Genomic DNA, 21,577 nt, shown 5'->3' with positions numbered 1-21,577 from the left:
TCTACGTTGTGACATGTTAAACTTGACATCTCACTAGTGTAAGAAAGCCAAGCAATGTTTTTGCCACATTTGTGGCAAGAAGAACAGAGTGTTAACAGTTATTGTCTCCATGCTGTAGTTAACCCACACTGACTCCAGAATAGCAAACCAGCAAAAATAAATAGGTTCACTGAGGAATGTCTTTGATATATACAGTATTTTTATATGGATCAGCTGATAGGAATTCCCACAGTGTCTCGTATGTTGAAAATATATCAAAAGAAAAGCTCTTTAGGGACTGCCAGGCATTTGAAAACAAAAAGACATACAAAGGGATTTCTGATCTTTCTTGAATAATTATTCACTTTTGTGTGGACTTTGGTCTTACAGTGACAAAATGAGAGACGCGTTTCTAGATTACTTGATTTTGATAAGAGAAGGTTCTCGATTATTTTCCAAAGCCAGTTCTTTTTGTTTGATGTGTTGCCTCTACTTAACAATATGAAAGAAATTAATGAGTAGTTTATGCAACAAAGTAGATGTGTTAAAGTGTTTTTTTGATAATAAAGACAGTTGTGTAATCTGATAACTGACTGTTTTTGCGAATCAAAGAGACCTTCACATTTGAATGTCTCTGTGTTTGGCACTCCAAAGGAAACTGACTTCAGAAAGGCATGGAAGTTAGTGCTGATACTCTTTTAGAAAATTGGTTTTAGAAGAATTTACACCTTTCTTTGCATGATGAGAGATTGACAGTTCTTTGTTGAGTAAGAAAATGACCTTGTAGATATTCTATTTGACTGTTTTTAACATTTTTTGTAAGTTTGACTATTCCTTCTATAAAGGGAACTTAGTGTGACTAGCATAAGCTTATGATAAGAACATCGTAGCACTAACACCATCAAAATCACATCTCATAATTATTCTCAACTTAATGCTTAGACAGTCATTATCTATGTTGATGTATGGGAGTTATCAACAACACAGTGCTACAACTACCATAAGCCTGTGTTAAAGTGTGGGAGTTATCATCAACACAGTGCTACAACTACCATAAGCCTGTGTTAAAGTGTGGGAGTTATCATCAACACAGTGCTACAACTACCATAAGCCTGTGTGAAAGTGTGGGAGTTATCAACAACACAGTGCTACAACTACCATAAGCCTGTGTTAAAGTGTGGGAGTTATCATCAACACAGTGCTACAACTACCATAAGCCTGTGTTAAAGTGTGGGAGTTATCAACAACACAGTGCTACAACTACCATAAGCCTGTGTTAAAGTGTGGGAGTTATCAACAACACAGTGCTACAACTACCATTAGCCTGTGTTAAAGTGTGGGAGTTATCAACAACACAGTGCTACAACTACCATAAGCCTGTGTGAAAGTGTGGGAGTTATCATCAACACAGTGCTACAACTGCCACAAACCTGTGTTAAAGTGTGGGAGTTATGATCAATACGGTGCCACAACTACCATTAGCTTAGGTTAAAGTATGGGAGTTATGATCAAGTTAACACTACAGCTACCATTAGCCTGTGTTATAGTGTTGGAGTTATGATCAATACGGTGCTACAACTACCATTAGCTTAGGTTAAAGTATGGGAGTTATGATCAACTTAACACGAAGAATGCTTTGTGGAATGGTCCTCATCTGAGCTACACTTTGATGGCACTTTGGTGGTTCTGCTCTGCAATCTTTCAGACATTACAAAATAATAACATTGTGTTTTAAGATGCATAGTTTGATCACAGGTCAGATGAATGGGATGGCTAAGACAGCTAAGCCTAAAGCAGGAATTTCTATGAGTTGTGATGTCTGGAATGGTGAAAATGGTTAGGTGTAAAAGTAGAGAGATAAGGCTCATGATGAATGTAACAGACAATTTCTTTGTCATGTATATGTGGGCATTTTCATTGGCCAGTATGCAGAGATGGAGTTTGAAGTCTGTATTTACACCAAATTTGACTGAAATGTCAACAGATATGATTGAATTTTATTAAATATTTAAACAGATGGAGAAAAATGACAGGGTTATCAGAATGGGTGTCGTTCATTAAGTGAATGAGTTGGGTTTTATGCCCAGTGTCATTTGGGACACCAGAAATAATCTTCACATATTGTTCTAGGCAGCCATAAAAATGGTTTTAAATGTAAATGTGAAAGGAAAGATATTGACATGAAATGTATTCCTCATAGATGAGCATTGTTATTTCGTAATCAAATTGAGTTTTAAAACAAATTACATTTACATGTCAAAGATCACTATGAAATTGACATGGGTGTTGATATAATTGAAAGTGAGGCTTATGAAATTCGCAACCCCAAGGTCAACAAGTGCTCAACACATTGACAACAGCCCCTGAGTAATCGTACCAGGAGTTAATGACCGAACTTATGTAATTCCATCATTGTGCTTATTTTCAGTTTGAATGCCATAGGGTCAGGTACACCATTCATGGCGCTTTAAGAATATATATTCGGTTACCCAGAGTGCATGAAATCTACTGAGGGCCCTTATCTAAACTGTATAATGGTAAATTGGCTATTGGGGACCTTTTATGCACAGCGCCCATAGATAACATGTCCATGATAGAACGGCCAAGTAATTTCATCGATATCATATTCTCAATTGTCACATAATTTTGTGTACTCTTCCTCTCACTGGGTGACTCCAAACGTATTAGACACCGGCAAACACAGATAGTGTAAATAAGTGAAATTCCCTGTCGTGTACATATAACTGATTGATATCACACTTGACAGTTGGACATTTTACTGGTGAGGTTGTACATATTCAGTATACACCTATTGTTTGTTTAATGGTAAGTGGGGAGAGTTGTTGATCTACCATGTCACTTTGCTGAATTTATTATGTGCCACTTTCATAATGAATTGCTTTCCCATGAGACTTCTTATGGACATATTTATCGGGTTTATTGCATGGCTGTGCGTTGTCACACAATGGCTACAATGCTAGGGGGTGTTGCATTTCGTCTTCAATTTCATGTTTTGTTGTCAATTCCTTGTCAGGATCATATGAACGTCATGTCAAGTAAGTGTAGTTTAAAAAGTATTCGTTTGAAGGTTTTTGCCTATTGTTAGTTAAGGATGAGTACGCAAGTTAATAATTAGGAAGTAGTAAAATTGACAATAAATGTTTATATGATAGCTGCATTGTAGTGCCTTAACAATGGGATCACATTACTCTGAAGCATAGGAGCCTGTGATTTTTACTTATATGAGAAGAAATATGAATACATCACTATCGATTCCCACGAGTACATTTCACATTGCCCCAATTATATGTACATTTGGCCATGTGCTGGGTCAGTTGTTCGCAATTGGTGACACAAGCACCTGTCAGGTGGGACATCAAAGGTGTGCATCACAGGGGATGTGATGGTTTGATAGTGAGTGACTTTGTTGTGACAAATGGATGGTTACCTGTCAACTACACCTGTAATTAGCTTACTTCTTATGTTCCCCTGGGGATATGGCAAGAACATTTGTAGTCGTCTGTTTCACTGTGTGATATCCATATATACACTGTTCTCAGGATTGTCTGTTTCTTTAATCAATTACTTTGTGAAATTTGATTTACTAGGAACGTCAATAGTTAAAGGTAAGTGAGTGAAAGATAACGACATAATGTTCAGCATGTGTTCATTTAAACCCGGCTTGTAATTTTGAATTTTCATAACATTTTCATTGAAAAGTTATAAGTGATCTTTTTGAATATGCAGACAACTAAATTCATAGCTTATATGCTGATGAAATAACCAGCGTTTTGCAGAATTAAATGTTCACTTTTCTAAAGGATGGCAGGGCAGGTAATGAAAGTATGACTGTCAATGGGAAGCGACTGTGATATGTGTAGTCATGTAACTTAACTACCCATTTTCAGTATGGCTGAATTTGATGGCCATTACAAATGTATCCAAGGATTACATAGAATATCCTATCACCCGCAACCAAACATGGTTGACAGGGCCTCTGTTACTCTAGTGGAGAATGCCACTCACAAAATTTTACGTGATAAGTGAATCAGACAGCATGAGACTGCATGGTTTATGGTCTTAGGTGGGCAACTTATTTGAAGTACATGTTGTCGGATAATGAGGGTATTAAATTTAATGGGCTTGTCTGATTTGATCTATCATGTGGGTTTGCATATAGAAGGTTGTTTTATGAAAACGTATTCCTTACTAGTCAAAGGCATTAACAGTAATACATTTTATTGTAAGGTTCCAGTAATGCTGACCTTGGGGTTAAGCAGGGAGAATATGTAGACACTCTTATTAATGTTAATGGCAAGTTTTATTTCGTTTAGATTAATTTTTGCTTCATTACCAAGATATTGCGTACTGTGATAGTCCAAACAGAGGAAAATAAGAATATTAATTGGACGACACCACATGTGAAGTTTCAATATTACAAAATTCCACCAGATGTCTCTACGTTGTTGCAGAAAAAGCTGTTGTAACTTTGAAGCGATAACAGCTGTAGGTTTCTCATGTCTTGTAATTAATACATCTGAGCATGGCTGTGACCTGTTCTCAATCTGAGAAATGTTTACACATATATTAACTTCTAAGGCTAGATATATGTAGGGCAAGGCCCAGGTTCCTACTTTGTTCATACATGCATGTGGTCCGATCAAAATGAGATATATTTTTTTCAATTTGGATTGTGTGTGTGTGCACACTTCATTATTTAAAATATGATATAGCATAATCTCAGACCCATTTGTAACAATTTTGGAGGCTGAATAGTATGAGGTAAAAAAGATTTTTCCAGTCTGGGGCTATGGTATTTGTTGAAAGGTCCTCTTGGGTCAGTGGGGTTGGTAGGGTAGTCTAGTGGTTAAAGCATTCACTCATGGCACTTAGACCCAGGTTCTATTCCCACATGGGTAGAAAGTGTGAAGCCCATTTCTGGTGATGCCTGCCATGGTATTTCTGGAACATTGCTAAAAGCTGTGTAGAACTAAACTCACTCACACTCTTTGGTCAGTAAAATCTTGATTGATTTATCTAAAATCTAAATGATTTATTCACCAGCCTTGTTATGGTATTATCTTTTCTCCATCTTTCTAAAGCAGATACTGACAGCTCAGAGTGCATCAGCCTACACAAAATACCTTTACTGATACAAAATACCTTTACTGATACAATAATTGTTTAACAAAATAATTGTACCAGTACAATGTTGCAGACAATGGCTACAATAGAGGATGTAGTTGATGAATGCATACAGCCAGCAATAAAATACCTATAGCCATAACTGAAAACTCTGACTCAGTACATGGTTAATGTTTCTTTTATTTCTATTTCATCGTAATTTTATAACTGTAGCTTTTTTGTGTTAAGGGAATTCCTGGGGCTTGTTAGAGTGATCTTTAAGTGATATTTGTATCTTGTCAAATGTCTGTATTTGATGGTCCTCAGTGTCATTGATGCATGTCGGAGAGAAAGTAAATGTCATTTGTGAGCGGTGGGTTGTTTCGCATAGCAGCAAGAAGGTAAGGGCTCTGTTGTGGAAGAACAAAATTTCTGACAAGCATTAGAAAACACAGAGATACATCTGCATCTTTAGTATTCTTGTTTTTATGACATGCTTAGAATATATGATAAGCCAGTTCAGTGCTGGTAGTTTCAGATTCACAAATTTAATTTTCTTTTAAGTATAAAACTTTCATACCTTAGCACAGTGTGAAGCAAACATGGTTATACATACTTGTAAGTAAATGGAGGTTATGCTAGGTATTTTTATAATGTAAGTGCAGGTAACACTTGGGATCTTTGTAGTGTAAGCACAGGTAACACTAGACATACTTGTAAAGTAAGCACAGGTAACACTAAGCATGATTGTAATGGAAGCATGGGTAGCAAAGGGTTCCTTTTAAAGTAAATGCAGGTAACACAGGGTTCCTTGTAAAGTAAATGCAGGCAACACAGGCTATCCTTATAAAGTAAACACAGGTAACACAGGGTTCCTTAGTAGAGTAAATGCAGGTAACAGGGTTTCTTGTAAAGTAAACACAGGTAACATAGTACATGCTTGTAAAGTAAACACAGGTAACATAGTACATGCTTGTAAAGTAAGCACAGGTAACATAGTACATGCTTGTAAAGTAAACACAGGTAACATAGTACATGCTTGTAAAGTAAGCACAGGTAACATAGTACATGCTTGTAAAGTATACACAGGGCATCATGGTGAAGGTTGGGTACTATACCTGTATGGTAGAACATGCAAACCTTTTAGCTAACACCTGTTGTCATCACTTGGTGACCCAATCATTCTGTGACCTCTTGAATCTGCACCCATGAAAAATCAAGATTGTTTTTTAACTGAAATGGAGATTATATTGACTCATTGTGGTATCCTGTAGTAGCAACAGAGGTTTATTAAATTTAAGTCTCAGGTGACTGAAAGGGCAATATTGACCTTTCCAGAACATATGTGTTTTTGCAAGTTTCATAGTCTAGTGCATGTAAATACTAATTTTTTGTGCTATGGTATTATTCAGAAGCATTGATAATATTCGATACATTTTCATGAGATGGTAAATGTTAATGTGAAAAGAATTATCTGGAATGTGATTATGAAAATGAGGAAAACACAAAGTGATGGATATGGATGGAAAAGATAAGCAAATGAACATTGGTTTAGTGGAGTTTATCGCCATACATACAAAAATTAAGATAATGTAAAGTAGTCTCTTTGTAGGAATCAACGGCACCACACCACTTTTGTTTGGAATGAAAATTTGAATGTAGAAATGCAATTTGACTAGAAGTTGTAAAGAAAAATTAGACTTTCCTGACAAATGCTCATTTGAATTCTCCCTGAAATTCCAAGCAGTATGCTATCGACATCGATTGGTACAAGAGTCATATGTCTTCTGAACAGAGCACCAAGAATACATTGTTGCTCACATTCATCATTTTATCATGCTAGCAGTTCTCAAATTGGCAAAGTCTGATTATTTTTGTGTCAAAATGTTACTGTTGCATCAGGCTTGAGCGCCACGAAGGGACCTACAATTAGATTTTATGGGAATTCATTCATTTTGACTACTGAGCTGTGTAAGGAATCCGTGGGCAACAACGAAAACTCAATAAAACATGTTGGGTCTTTTACCATAGGGACAGAATTATCAAATGAAAAATCACCAAGGGAAGAAGAAGATTTTAATTACGATCTCCGACCGTCTGTTTTATACAGAGTTATCTGACCCCTAGTTCATTGCTATGCATCCAAGTTGTGCATTCCAGAATATCAAAAGTCTATCTATGCTATTATCTGCCATAGGAGTTTAGCTTTGTACTCTTTGGCAAATCACATCCTCAGATGAAGGCTAGGATGAGATCCTCAATCATTCATCAAATGGCAATTGATTCCTAATGCATAAAAAAGGTTTGACTTTAAAAATATGATCATTTACAAATTTCGGTTACATTAAAAGTGAGTCACTGGTTGAGGGTGAGGAGAGATAATATTATACAGTCATTAAATATTTCAAAGTCATTGAATTTCCTTGATGGTGAATTGAGCGTATTGATGATGTTGGCGTGGTCGTTATTTAATGACACATTATCTAGTAATGAGGTTTTCAATACATGTCGTATCTTATAAGCTGTTTGCTTTCATTGCAGATACTTCCTTTCTAATCTGTAAAATAGTCACTTCTAGCGTTTGATGTTTCCATCATGACTTGTTAATCTCTTTCATGGAGGATGTATAAAAAATTTTCAGTTTTAAATGTTTTTTTTCTGTTTTGTTTTTAAATCTAATTCTTTATTTCATTCTGTATTTGTATTTCATGGTTTTTAAAAAAGTCCTGCTTGCATGCTGGTGAATGATATCTGGGAAAGTAATACCCTGTAGGAATAAATTACCGTCCGTTATGCCTAATTTGGACACTTTTGATACATTAAAGGGTTGTATTTTTTTCTGTTTTTGAGTGGTAATTTGATAAGACTTACTGTTTCTAAACTGGTTATGGATTTTTCAGTTGTGAGGATTTTGATATTTTTATTCCTCATCAACATGTTTACCAATTTGTTCAGCTAAAGCCCAGTTTTCAATACAATTGGGCAAACTTCATGACAGAATAATTGGCAATTGTGTTCACACAATTCAGAATCTGGCACCAAAAAAAGTGTCCCTTTGAAATCGACCACAAACTTTTTATCATTCCCAGTTTCCATCATATTCATTGTTATTTGTTGCAAGGAAAATAGCAGGATCACAATGTCAGTTTATAGAAAACAAGCTCAAGCTCTCAAAGCATTTGAGCCAACATCAAGTCGAGCGACAAATTGTTCACCGCTCACCGGGCTGTGCCAGCAGTTTCATTGAAAATGTGCTTTATTGTAATGAATTCAAATAAAAGGTCTTCTCTTTAGGGGCAGCCCAAACAAAAAACAGCATTAGATCGAGAATTGCTTCTTGGATCTCCTATCAGCTGTTTGTCAACCAGCATGAACGATATGGACAAGCTTCGCAAATCATCATCAACTTTCGATTATCTAATTAATTCACGAAATCATCAGCAAACACTGAAAAGGCTTAAGAGGAAAACGTATCAGGGATTTTTTTGAAAGGGGGCTCCTCGTAATTTATGCAGTTCCTTTAGCCCATGGCAAGAAGCCATCAACACCAGGTCCCATCGAACAGTGGAGGCCATGAAGATATAAACCAGGATACTCTGTGACTAGGAGTGGTTGTAGCTTTTTGTGTTACCCATCTTCAAACACCACATGACAATATACACCCATAATTCTCTTCATTACATCCAGGCTTCTGATACAGTCTCTTTATCTGAAAGAAAATCTTTTAAATGGGCTCATCTCATGGCAATATTTTTCTGAAAATGCAGCTATGACGACTTTGACGGTTAGTTTTCATGAGAAGAATTAAATGTGTGCGCTTCCCCCGGCTTGGTGCTAATTGCTTGGATTAGAAGCGTAAAAAGCAGGGCTCGTATCTCCGCAGGACCCTTAGGCTAACTATTGACCCTACGCTGTATTTGCCCTCTCTTAGGTCATCGCAAATTTTTTATTACAAAGTTTTTCACGATTTGACTGGCCTTTAGGCTAGCTTGATCAGCTGCGTCTCTGAATATCTTCATTAATACATGGCTTAGGGAGGCCGGGACTGTGAAGCAATTCAACACCAGATAAATTGTGCTTGCCTGTTGTCCTGTTTTGAGATCAACGCTTAGTAAACTTTCTCTCATGCAGCCCCCTCGGGTGCTTGCATGTTCTCGAGATGAGAGAGAAAATGTAATAGATTCAACAGTAATTGGTCTTTTGAGCTACAAAATGAATAATGTAATATCAAAGAGAAATTAAGATTTAAGCGACTACTCTCCTGCTCTTTGCACACCGCATGTTGCTGCTACTGATTCAAACCATTTAATCTTGATGAGCTCTTGTTATGATCCGTCATTGGGAAAAACAGCTAGGCGACTTCATTCAATGGCTTGCCTACTTGCTTGACTATGGAAATCCTATCTGTGAATATATTTTGAAGCAGAAATTTACAGTAACTGCTCGTGGCGACAGATATTTGTGTCATGGCTGGGGGTCCAAGGTGAAGGAAGATGGATAACTTGCTCATTATTAGATGTGGAGTTATGATAGGGAGGACACTGTTTTAGGAATTCCATTGACTGGATATTCATGAAAACTCCAATGATTGATGAACTTTCAGAATCATGGCTGGTAAGATAGATAAAGTTTGGATTTCAGTTACAAGATATTTCTGATCTGAACCATGGGTTGAGTTAACATTGTTCTGCATACATAGTGTAAATACTTCACATTTGGGAATATGTAAACTTCATTATCAATTCCATGTTGCCAGGAATTGTTTCAGCAGATACATCTCAAAACAATTCTTTTTCCCCATTACTTCTATGACATATTGGTGATATATATTCAAATTGACTCTTATACAAACTTTGACAAGAAAATACCACATTCTAGAAAAAAACAGGGATGCTTCCATTTGACTTTAAAATGGTCTGCATACATATTAGCTCAAATGTTTGATCACGATCACTGCATGATATAACCGAGATCAGTGTTTTTGACCAAGTACCATGGGGCCCTCTGTTGTCTTTGATGTATTGTCAGGTTTTCAGTACTTAGCTCATCACATTGTAATGGAGGCTGGACATTGTGTTAACCTTCCTAACAAGAAGCTTTTTCCAATCCCTAAATGCTGTTAGAGAATTTATTGTGGTAATTGAACCTGTTCTTTTACAAAGCCGCTAAAAATTCTGCTTCGGTATTTTGATTAAAAATTGCTTCAAGGAGCTTTGGTGTAAACATATTTCTAATCCCCCGACAAATGATGAAGGCAGAGTTTTTCTTTTTTCTTTTTTAATGGTTGTTGTAGTGACAATTTGATATTATCTTAAACAGTCTCACTGGCAATGGAGGGAACCTGTGGATTATGTTATATTAGCCGGCTGACGATTGCTACAGCATGGATAGTTTATTGGTTACTTTGTTATGATTTGTTTATGGTGATGACAGTGACAATGATTGTAATACTGATTTAAATCAATTAGGGCATGACAATTATACTTATGCTAATTTACAATTCTATGATTAATTGATGATGATGATGATGATGATGATGATGATGATGATGATGATGATGATGATGAATGCATCACCTAAATGACAAAGGACTCATCTCTGTGTTTCTCCATACTTTAAAAAAGTTGCAGATCCATTATTTGAAACTTTCCTATTGGTTCAAATCAACAATAATTTTCCTCTTTCATAAATCCCACTCACATGACTGTATAAAAGCAGTCAGGACACTTTTGTCCAATCTGTTATAATTTGAACCACAGAAAATGAATAACAAACCAAACATTTGTCCTAGAGTTTGATTTTCAAATAACCGATTAAGCTCAATTTTCCAATTCTGTAGATGATGAAAGGAGCGGACTTCTATGATGTTCACAAAAAACTGAAGCTTAAAAAAACAGCAAGTCAAAGAAGCAGTTCATGTGATATTCACTCTCCGGATGTTGAAGTAGTTTCTAAAGAAATGTTCAATATTAATGTCAGAATCAAATGAATATTTTTTAGTTTCACTCTCATTAGCAATGCATCCCTGAAACCGAATGTCGAACTTACAATTAACATGCTACGGCCATTTGTACACAATAGCCTGTCACACCTGAATTAGGCAAAAAGAAAACGAGGCAGCCAAGGTAGTGAAAACCAACTCAAGCTCGGACTCTGTGAGATTAAAACGGAGAGGCCATTGGGAAACATGAATGAAAACAGTTAGGAATAAGGGGATCAATATCTGTGATACAAGCTACCATTGAGTGATTAAGGGATTAACAATGAGAACTGAAAGAAGGCGGGGCAGCATTAGAAGCAACAAAGTCACCGGTGTTGCAGGTAGCAGATCGTGTGATAATGAAACTGTTCTGTGACACCTCAGCCTGAGCTTATTAGTGGAGTTGCACCTTTGTGAACCATTCAATGAAATTTTGAAGAGGCCTTAATGATTATTGAGGTGGTGGGCTCCGCCTGGTGATTGGCCGGACCGTGTGTCAGTTTGGGGATATTTATGATATTTCTGCCTCACTTAGACATGCATCCGTTGGATGTTATGGGTTTGAGATTGATGTAGAATTTTGGTGTTCAGTCAGAGACTGCTCTGTGTAATGCATGCCAGGAGTGTGGAATATTTAATACATTATGTGTCCTACATGGCTGGTGAGTAATGGCATTTTGTCCTAAATTCTGATATTATGTTTTTACTTTTCTGAATGCATTTTGATTTTTAAATTCTGTGAAGTGTAACGTTCCTTTTCTCATGTTGAACCTTGTTATGAAAATATTATGATATATATTTTTAGATATCTGGTTATTAGTTATAGCTAAAATTGTATGTAATGTGGAGGGAAATGTTATGTGAGCCTGTTGATCATTTGTATTTTTCTCTCTACACTTGTCCCTTACTACACACAGTGGTTTGTGATACTTTAAGGAAACTTGTTATAAAAGTGATGTACTCAACTTTAATTTATCATTTTATAATCACTTTTAAATGCATTTCAGTAATATGACACTGTGTAATATCGAAAGAATATATTAATAATTCATCTAAAGTATGATATGAGGAGATTGTGATGTTTTAGTTTCGGAAGTTTGGAACAGTGAATCTGTTGCTTTTTGCAATGACCAGTGCTTTGTCCCAATCACTACAATGCAGATTCAAGCGCTTGACATTTATTCTTTCTGGGGTTTGTGTTTTGGGCCACACCCAACTTTATGTAGACTAATTTTAGCAAGATCCTAATCTTCTCGTGGCAGAAGTGCAGAAAAAACATTTACTCAGCTGATTCAAGAGCGGATTGATGTAGATGTTAAGGCTTCTGATATTGATTCTATGAGGTCTCTCCTGTGTCATCTGAGAGAACATAAAACATATGACCTTCCTTTGTGTTAAGTTGAATTAGTACGTCTAATGTCCTTAAACTTGTCATTTATTCTTAACGTATCAACATAGATGTATGACTGCTGTTTCAATAGATTAGGTTTGCATAATGGTTTCAGTTTGTAGTATTATTATAGGATATTTATATAACACAATGCTCAAGGCATTGTTATTTTTTCACTGGATCATTGGATGTCAATCTCAACGGTCCATCTGTACATGTCTCAACTCTCTTGGGAGTATACTACTCTTGCTGCCTCCAGGCGCTCTGAGTTTATTGTGGCTTCCCCTACTATGAGGGACAAATGCAGGAGAGACTTGCACAAGTCTCTAAGGTGATAATTAAAGTTTAAATGATTTGCTTCAAACAGACTGGTGTCCTCTTATCTAGACTTGCCTCTTTAAAGGATAGAATTACGGTACAACCGTGAGCTCAGCATTCAGTACAGACTTGGAGCAAGGCTATCACTGGGATTGATCATGTTGCTTAATGTGTTTGTTTGGAAAAGGAAACTATTTGGATCTCACAAACATTAGTAAGTTGGGTTTTATGCATCTTTGCAATGGATATAGTCATTGAGGCACAGAAGAAAAGACATCACATTTTACACAGGATTGAACAATGTGTTGTAATCCTGCACTTTAGATACTTTAACTCCCCAACAACCTTAATATTTAACATGTGTATGTTCTACACTTAACTGGAAAGAGACTTACACTTTCACATACTGTAAATCTGTCTTGTATGTTAAATGTGTTAAAAACCATGCACTTAGAAACATGTCAGTATCAATTATGCAAGTTAGGAAACAAGTTGCAATGAAATTACTGAATATTCTTTAAATATGACAAAGACATTTTATGGTAAAATTAGGCAAATATTACTTATTAACATAAGGATGAGTATTACGCAAATAGTTCCAAGCTAGTTTAAGAGTCCAGTTTTGATTAATAAATACAATTTTTGCAGTAAGCCCTACAAGTGGTTGAAATGAGACATGCAATGTTGGAGTTATGAGCAGGCATCCTTAATGAGACTGTCAACTTGAGGCTGCAAATCATATCAGTATGATTCAATGCCACTGCCTTGCTCCACCAGACATTGAATCCTAGGCCAGCCAGTGAATCTGGGGCCAGAATAGGGTCTGTCCTCTGGCTTGTCAGTCAACATGGCAAAGATATGATTGTCTTGACACCATATCCACAAGATAATGAAATGACTCGTAAGCTAAGCTCTGTCTTCTGTCATGGCAAGAGATGGTGATTAAGTAATCTATATTTGCCAGAATTAAGTGAATTATTGAAAGTGTACCACTGTTATTAAATATGGTGTCATATTCCATTTTTTCATCAATATCTGTAATAATTCTCTGTATCTGATTTGTAGGATTTAATTAAGATCACATGTAATTATTCATTTTACTGCTATCTGTAGTTTGTTTATGGAAAATTACCGAGAAGAAGAAATATTATCTATTTTTGTGTGATATGCTGCAATTCATTAAGAAAGACACTATAATATGACACGAATTGAAAAGCATCATCTGGACATATGTCCTATGAGACACAAGCAATAACATAGTTGTGTAAAAACATTAGTAATAATCACACTCCCACACATTCACACACACAAGTCCAAGTGTATACATAAACACATATGCTTCACCTACACACACACATGCGTGCACATCGGAGGCTGTAGCAAAAGTGAAATTGTGAAATATTTTCATTGGAGGTAGTAGCAAAAATAGGATTGTGAACTATTTTCATTGGAGGCTGTAGCAAAAGTCAGATTGTGAAATATTTGAAATGGAGGATGTAGCAAAAGTCAAATTGTGAAATATTTTCATAAGAGCTTGTAGCAAAAGTCAGACTGTGAATTATTTTCATTGGAGGCTGTAGCAAAAGTGAAATTGTGAAATATTTTCATTGGAGGCTGTAGCAAAAGTGAAATTGTGAAATATATTTATTGGAGGTTGTAGCAAAAGTCAGAATGTGAAATATTTTCATCAGAGGTTGTAGCAAAAGTCAAACTGTGAAATATTTTCATAGGAGGTTGTAGAAAAAATGAAATTGTGAAATATTTTCATTGGAGGTAGCAGCAAAAGTGACATAGTGCAATACTTTCACAGTAGGCTGTTTTATCTATTCTATCATGCTTGATTATGAGATATGACAAATTACAATTGATAAAAACAAAAGTGCCTGTCATCACTCTTGTTGGCTTGTCTGTTACCTTTCACACCAATTTCCCAAACCATTTGGTGACTTTGGAAGTTTCCAATTCCATTAGGCCTTCAAAGAACCCTGATCGTACCTCAGCCTTTTAAATCAGAAATGTTCATTTCCCCCAGAACACTTGATTGAAATATTAAAATTTTAAAAATTTAAATCAAAACTCTTAACACGTATTATGTCAGAGCCATTCATGAATTTCAAGTTATTTAAAATATAATTACAAGTCTGTAAAAAGTTTTTAAAAAGTTATATATTTTTCAAGTCAACAGTGGTGACGAAAATGAAAACAGCACTACATAAGGCGACAGGAAGTACTGATATGATGACACATCTTCATTTTTGTGGAATTCCCAGAAAAAAAAATTGGTCAAGTGGTCTTGCAATAAGTGTCAAGCAGGAAATTCCAGTGTTGAATATTGGGCATGTCACGCTTTACAACCAAAAACTTCAGCGGTCCATCAGTGAAAAAAGAATTGCTGTGTGTGTCATCTTTTAACAATTCTGCTTTTTCCCGACTGTGTAGCAATGGTGTCAGAGGACCCTCATGAATTATGGAAAAGGCGTCCCCACTTGAAATGAATCAAAATCAATGCCACCCCCCAAATAATTGACGGGCAGCCTCGTTGATCAAGGTGTGAGATGGACAAGTTGTTTCTAATTATGTTATGGTATGCATCGTCCGTTTCATGCTAGTAGCATGCTGTTAATATTGGCCCATCTTGTTAGTCATAATCCTGCAAGTACTGGTACACACATTGTTGCACAGTTCGAAATCTACACGTCTTAAAGACAGCCATAATCTTTAGGGATACTGACAAGGCCGTCATTGTGCTTTGTGGCTCAGACATCTGATCCACCTGTAACGTTTGATTACGGAATATCTGGACATGATGATGTTTGAAGGGTAAAGGTGTTGATAATTTGTTCGTGGAATTGTGTCGGTATGGTATGGTATCTCTGATGTAGTAGTAGTTGTTGGGGAAATTTTTTAGGCTGACGTATGGAAATAGTTGAAGATATAATAGTATTATATAGAAACAGCAGTTACAAAACTTACAGGCTTTGGAAAGAAAGAGACATTTGAAAAAGTTGCTGTAAAGGAGGTATAAAAGTAGCAGCAGTAGCAGTAGCAGTAGCAGTAGCAGTAGTAGTAGTGGAGTAGCAGCAGCAGTTGTAGTAGCAGGGGTAAAAGACTGTAGAGGTAAAAGTATAGATCATTGCATTGTGTTCTGATATTTCACAGGAGCATTATGGAATTTACTGGGAACCTGGTCTACTCTACTGTCTCCATCAAAGGTAGCATCCGTATTATTGGCAAGGTCTGTACATGTACTTGCTTAGCTGTGTTGTAGAGATCAAATCATGTAGGATTGTCATGCATGTCATTCCTACGATCTCCATTTTGTAATTTATTTTCAGATGTTAACTGGTCAGTCAGGTCGCCAGGAGAAAATGTATGGCAGCCCAGAGACTGGTGACCTCAGTGGTCAGCACGGACATTCACCCCTACCTCAACCAATCTACCACACGCCCTCCCCTCATTGGCACAGTCCACCACCTCAAGGGCAGATAACTCCAGGTCAGTCACATCCTGTACAGAGAGTAATGTCCCCTGGGCCAGGGTCACCTCCACCCAATCCGTCTGCTGCAGTTTCCTTCTTTGCAAGGTAAGAATTATTTCCAGATATGTTACTGACTGACCAACAAAGACACACACACGCACATGCACACACACACTCGCACAAACACACATGCATGCACACACACACACTGTTGCACAGATCACTGATGCTCATGCTGTTGATCACTGGTTTGTCTGGTTCCTGGAATGTTGCTGCGAGTTGTGGTAAACAACAAACCAACCAATAAATGAAGCATATGGGGCAAGGAAACAAAAATTACTCATAAGTGTTTTTGCTAAGCATCAGTGATCCATATCTTCTGGCAGTGTTAAGCTCTTTGCTTAAATTCTTGTTTTTTCAAGCATGTGTTTATGTAATGTATGAATTTCTCTCACAGATTTAAGCATTTAACATGAAGTTTCATGATTTTGCTAATAGTGTATCAGTTTCTTAATGGAAGATTTTGGAAATGGTTGAAATTAAATTAGACTGTCTCTATTATTTCACTTTTCAAATAAATTTGCCAAAATTCACATCATCAATTTTAATCAATATGAGAACCAGATTTGAATAATCCTATTTAAATTTGCAGCAAATGTGAAACAAATTCAAGCTCTTGAACATTTTGTTCTTGTGGCTAGAAAATACTGAATTCATTTTTAATCGTAATTGAAACCAGCTGAATTATTCCTCATAAATCGTTCAAAAAAAAAGTAAGTTCAGATTGGACAAAAAGTTGGTGCCATGCCTAATTACATTATGCTGCCCCAATGAAGGTGGTATTTTGTAGAGTTATCTGAACGCCAGCATTGCAGTGTCGTCTGTAATTGAATTTTGAACTCATTCTTCCAAAGACTGTGGTTAGGGGAACACGCCATTAAAGTTAATGTACACTGTCATAGTTGGAGGTGTGACGGTCATTGAAGGGTCTTTTAGATTCAGCACTGCGTCAGAAAACGGCCTGGGTTATAACAAGCTTGGCACAAGGATTGGTATGAAATTCATGAAATGTAACACACTTCTTTTATTATCACCTTTAAAGAGCATTTGTTGTGTTCTTCAGAATTGTTTTTTGATTCCTCGATACCACTGGCGCCCTGGGCCTCCTCAAATCCGTTTTAGTCTCACATGTTTTATGTTACGTGTGAAATGTCCCTTTCTTCTGGCTATGAGGATTATTCATTTGAGACTCGGGAGGATAAAGCAATTTTCATGGTGTCTGGGGGAACTTTTTCAATTAACATGCTTTTAAAGCTTCAATACTGACAAATGTTGAATTCAATGCTAAAATATTACACTGCAAGGCAAGAATTCTTATAACAAATGAGACGTTTGTTCCTTTGAAATTAAGGAGGTAATTTTTGTCATGTGTGAAAAAAAGAGGATTACATGATGAAAAAATTCAGACAAAAAATGACGAATTTAGTAACACTGATCACCAAAGTCGTCAATAAAAAATTCGTGACAAACTGCACACCCTTCTACAATGAAAGGCTCATTCTGATGCCTTGAATCAAGATGATCAAATTTGGCCCCAACTTTGGGACGGGATACATTGATTATCCATAAAATAGCAGGCAACAAATTTCCCATAATTAATGAGTTTTTGTGACTGACTCATAGTATGTGGAAGCTACTACCAGACTTTTGAGGAGTATGACATCTCTGCCATTGGTGGAAAGGCCACTCATACCATGACTGGTTATGGAAGTAAATATTTACGAGCTTGTTGGACCATTGTCGTTATCATTATGGTGGCAAGTAATGGTTGGAATCGGCCAATTCCGACTTAATCCCCATGCTTGGAAAATCCTCATCGGTGGATAGGATAATGATTCATTCTTTCCCGATAGTCAGTTGGATAGAAAGAAAGTGAGAGAATTTACCAGGTGTTAAGCTAATTAAGGGTTAAGCAAATAGAACATATTTTCTGGTCTAATATGCCATAATGGGTATTGTGGGAAAATGTATTGAATGTGTTAAGTAGCTTTTGTTGCACTTTCTTTGTTGGGGTGTAAGCAAGTTGGTCGATAAACAGACTATGCCTTGACAGTTATTTGAGGTGATAATGATAGGATTATGAGTGAATATTCACTGTATTAATTAGGGTTAGAATATGCTATTGTCCACTTTCGTCATAAATAAGACAGAAAATATTGACAGGTATTTTTTTGTCATTATCCAAATATGCAGTTGTGTTTAAGCTGATAATAATTTTCTATATAATGTGAAGAAGAAATGATGCATGTATTGTTATTTATGGACAAAATGAAATAATATGAAACACAAATTTTCATTGGTGAAGTCAAACAGCCTGCAGGGGAGAGAATAAAAAATGGAATTGTCGATAGAATTTTTTTGCAATTTGGTTTAGATTGACATTACCATAGGGAAATATGGGAAGTTGAAACAGATCACTGCTTGTAAATTTCATGTCATGACAGACGTTAGCGAAATACACAACACAACCAAAAAATAATCAGTTTGATTTCCTAATATCTTTTTTGGTGATTTTGACAGATTTTCAGCTCCCACAGTGTTTCTGATTCTGAGTCTAGAGAGGACAAATAAAACAAGAATTTAAAAACTAGGTTCTCTGTTAGCAGTATTGATTTACTTGAACAACCTTCTGTTCATTTTGAATAGGCGCACAGTACAAATTACTAAATCAATTGATTGTATTTCCTTCTCCACTCACCAGACTGAAACCTTACAAGAAGTCAAATGATATTACAGTAAAGACATATTTGAAATGTGTTTTGCATTTCAGGTACAGAGTTTAACTGCAGGTGTGGTATTGATTTGATTGTTGAGATTTATGCAGAAAACTACTTCCCTAATGACCTATTTTATGGTTGAATAACCCTGGCCAATAGAACTTACTGTGACAGGCTTAAAGTAAGAGTGACGAGATTAAACACCCACTACCATTACTCAATGTCAGTGGTTGTATTCACTTGCTCACTAACGTGTTTAGAAAAGTAATTAATGGGAGACTTTTATGTTTGATTTCATTTCCATAATTTCATAAAAACCACAATTTAACCTCTTGATAGATTTATAAAGGAAATTAGCCAGTTGTGAAATAGCCACAAAATGAAATGAAAAGTCATAAATTTCTGTCACCAAATAAACAGAAATGAATTACCTGATAATTAGAACTAAGCATAGTCATTCATATCAGGTGTGGATATGTAATTAAGAACATAAGGTCCTGTCTACTTACAATGCTGATAAATTGATTTGAGAATCAGAAATATGAGTTAACTTTGGGGTGACTGTCAACCATGTCGGATGGGTGCTTTAGGATAAACAGATGGTCACTGAGGGGTACAGTGTTAAAGGCAATAAAATCCATCGATATTGTTACTATTGTACATTGCTATTGTACATTTCAATGTCGCTCTGCATGTGACTGCCACAGAAGGCTTTGAAATAAATTTGGGTTAATTTATTTTGGTTATGAGGTGGAGTCTAATATGGTTGACCTCAAAATTTCATCATCATTTTAATGAATAATGAATTTGAGCAGTGTGTCGTTTTGGGGATTAATGTTTGTCAGCTTTGCATGATTGATGAGTGTGATGGGTGATACTGACATTGACAATGCTGTTGTGTGTGGTTTCAGGGAGTTGTTGTACCTTGACGAGGCTATAAACTAGAGCTGATTGTACTCCTTGTCATATCATTGAGAGCTTGCAGATGTTAAATAGTGAAACATTAACTCAAATCATGACAAGTAGGATAATGTGTTTGTTGTTACCTGAAACTGTCAGTTTTCAAAAGAGCCACTGAAACTTGAGATTACCTGTGAAATCAGTTTGACTTTCTAATGAGGTTATCATATGACATCATATTAAACCTTTTTGTTTCATTGAATTTTCAAATTGCTCTGTGTTCAAATGGTAACTCAATATTCCATTTAAAATTTGATAGTATTCATGTTAGAATGTTCAATATTGATCTGTCTGCATTTTTTTAAATAGAATTGTTATAATTTGAATGGGGATTTGAAAATGTCTTTGTCATGTCATAATTCAAAAGTCCTGTCTAAACACTTGAATCATCACACAACTGTCTGTCACATCTTCATACTGTGATGTAACTCATCTGTAAACATGAATACCACTAGGCTACAAATTGATGTTTTAAAGCAAAACTCATGTCTAACAATTAAACTGGAATCATCTAAGCTGTTTGAAACATTTAAGTATTCTGTGAGGTGCTAAAGCATGCAACTGACATAAATTTGATAATTTCAAAAAGCAATTAATTGGTTGAAAAAATGAAACCAGAAGAATTAATTGGTTGGTGTAGAAAAATTGGAAATAAAGAAACAACATCTGACATTTCAGTTTAAGGTACCACTTCCAGAACATGTAAACAAGAAAGAAATAAACATGAACACTGATGTAAGCCATGACTCATGACAAGGTGAAGTTTGAAATATCAATTTACACTTCTTACCCAACTTTTGCTCCAAATATGTTTTGGTTGTACTCACAGATGACACAATCTGTCGAAATTAGAGATAAACAATGTCCCAAGTTAAAACTGTGATGTTGGTGGTCGAACAAATATTTTTGAGGAAGGAGAATCCCCGTTTAAGTCCACAGACACTGATACTGAATAAGCATATTGTTCACCTGAGGCTGGATGCCAGGTTTGAACCACTTGACAACACATTGCCAATCTGTGATAAACACTTTGTCACCATAATGCCAGATATATTTATTGGTCCATACAAACTCCAGCTGCCTGAAAGTTAAGATAATACTTTTGGAAAGTTAAGGGACATGCTTACAACAATTGAACTGGCTAAATCAAACTTTGGCTTGGCAGAATGTCGGGACTAGATTACTGTGGGAGTGCTCCTTTAAGAGGGTCATTGGTACACTGGATGCTAAATTAGACTTCTCATGGTTTGGTCAACCTGAGCGTAGACAGAAAATGCTGCCTTAAAAATTGGCTTAGGGGATAGCCTTCTCATCAGACTGTGAGTGCTCATAGTTTGAGGAAGGAATTGACTCATATCTATTGATGAGCTTTAACTCCTTGAACAGCCTCAATGACACGAGTTTGGGCCATGACTGTATATTGATATTAACACTAACGACCATGGTTTGCAAGCTTCATCTAATTAGTCTGTAGGTTCAGACGTAGTGTCAAGTTAGTACTTGTCTAGTAGAGAGAGCTTTTTGTCACCATTTCTTTTCTTGTCTCCTACAGCTATTAGGGCTATTTGTGT

The 21,577-nt window shown here is 36.2% G+C and overlaps 1 protein-coding gene across 1 annotated transcript in view; it reads left to right on the top strand.

The window, feature by feature from the left end:
• LOC137295071 (kinesin-like protein KIF26B) overlaps nt 1-21,577 on the top strand; it is a 192,596-nt gene that overhangs the window by 74,912 nt on the left and 96,107 nt on the right. The window contains exon 6 of the mRNA XM_067826342.1: nt 16,127-16,374. Within this exon, the coding sequence (XP_067682443.1) occupies nt 16,127-16,374 (248 nt within the window). The remainder of the gene's footprint in view (nt 1-16,126; nt 16,375-21,577) is intronic.

The sequence above is a fragment of the Haliotis asinina genome, chromosome 8 (assembly GCF_037392515.1).
Source record: "Haliotis asinina isolate JCU_RB_2024 chromosome 8, JCU_Hal_asi_v2, whole genome shotgun sequence".
NCBI classification, from domain to species: Eukaryota; Metazoa; Mollusca; class Gastropoda; order Lepetellida; family Haliotidae; genus Haliotis; species Haliotis asinina.
The sequence above is the reverse complement of the archived record's forward strand: the minus strand, read 5'-3'. Positions and strand labels throughout refer to the sequence as shown.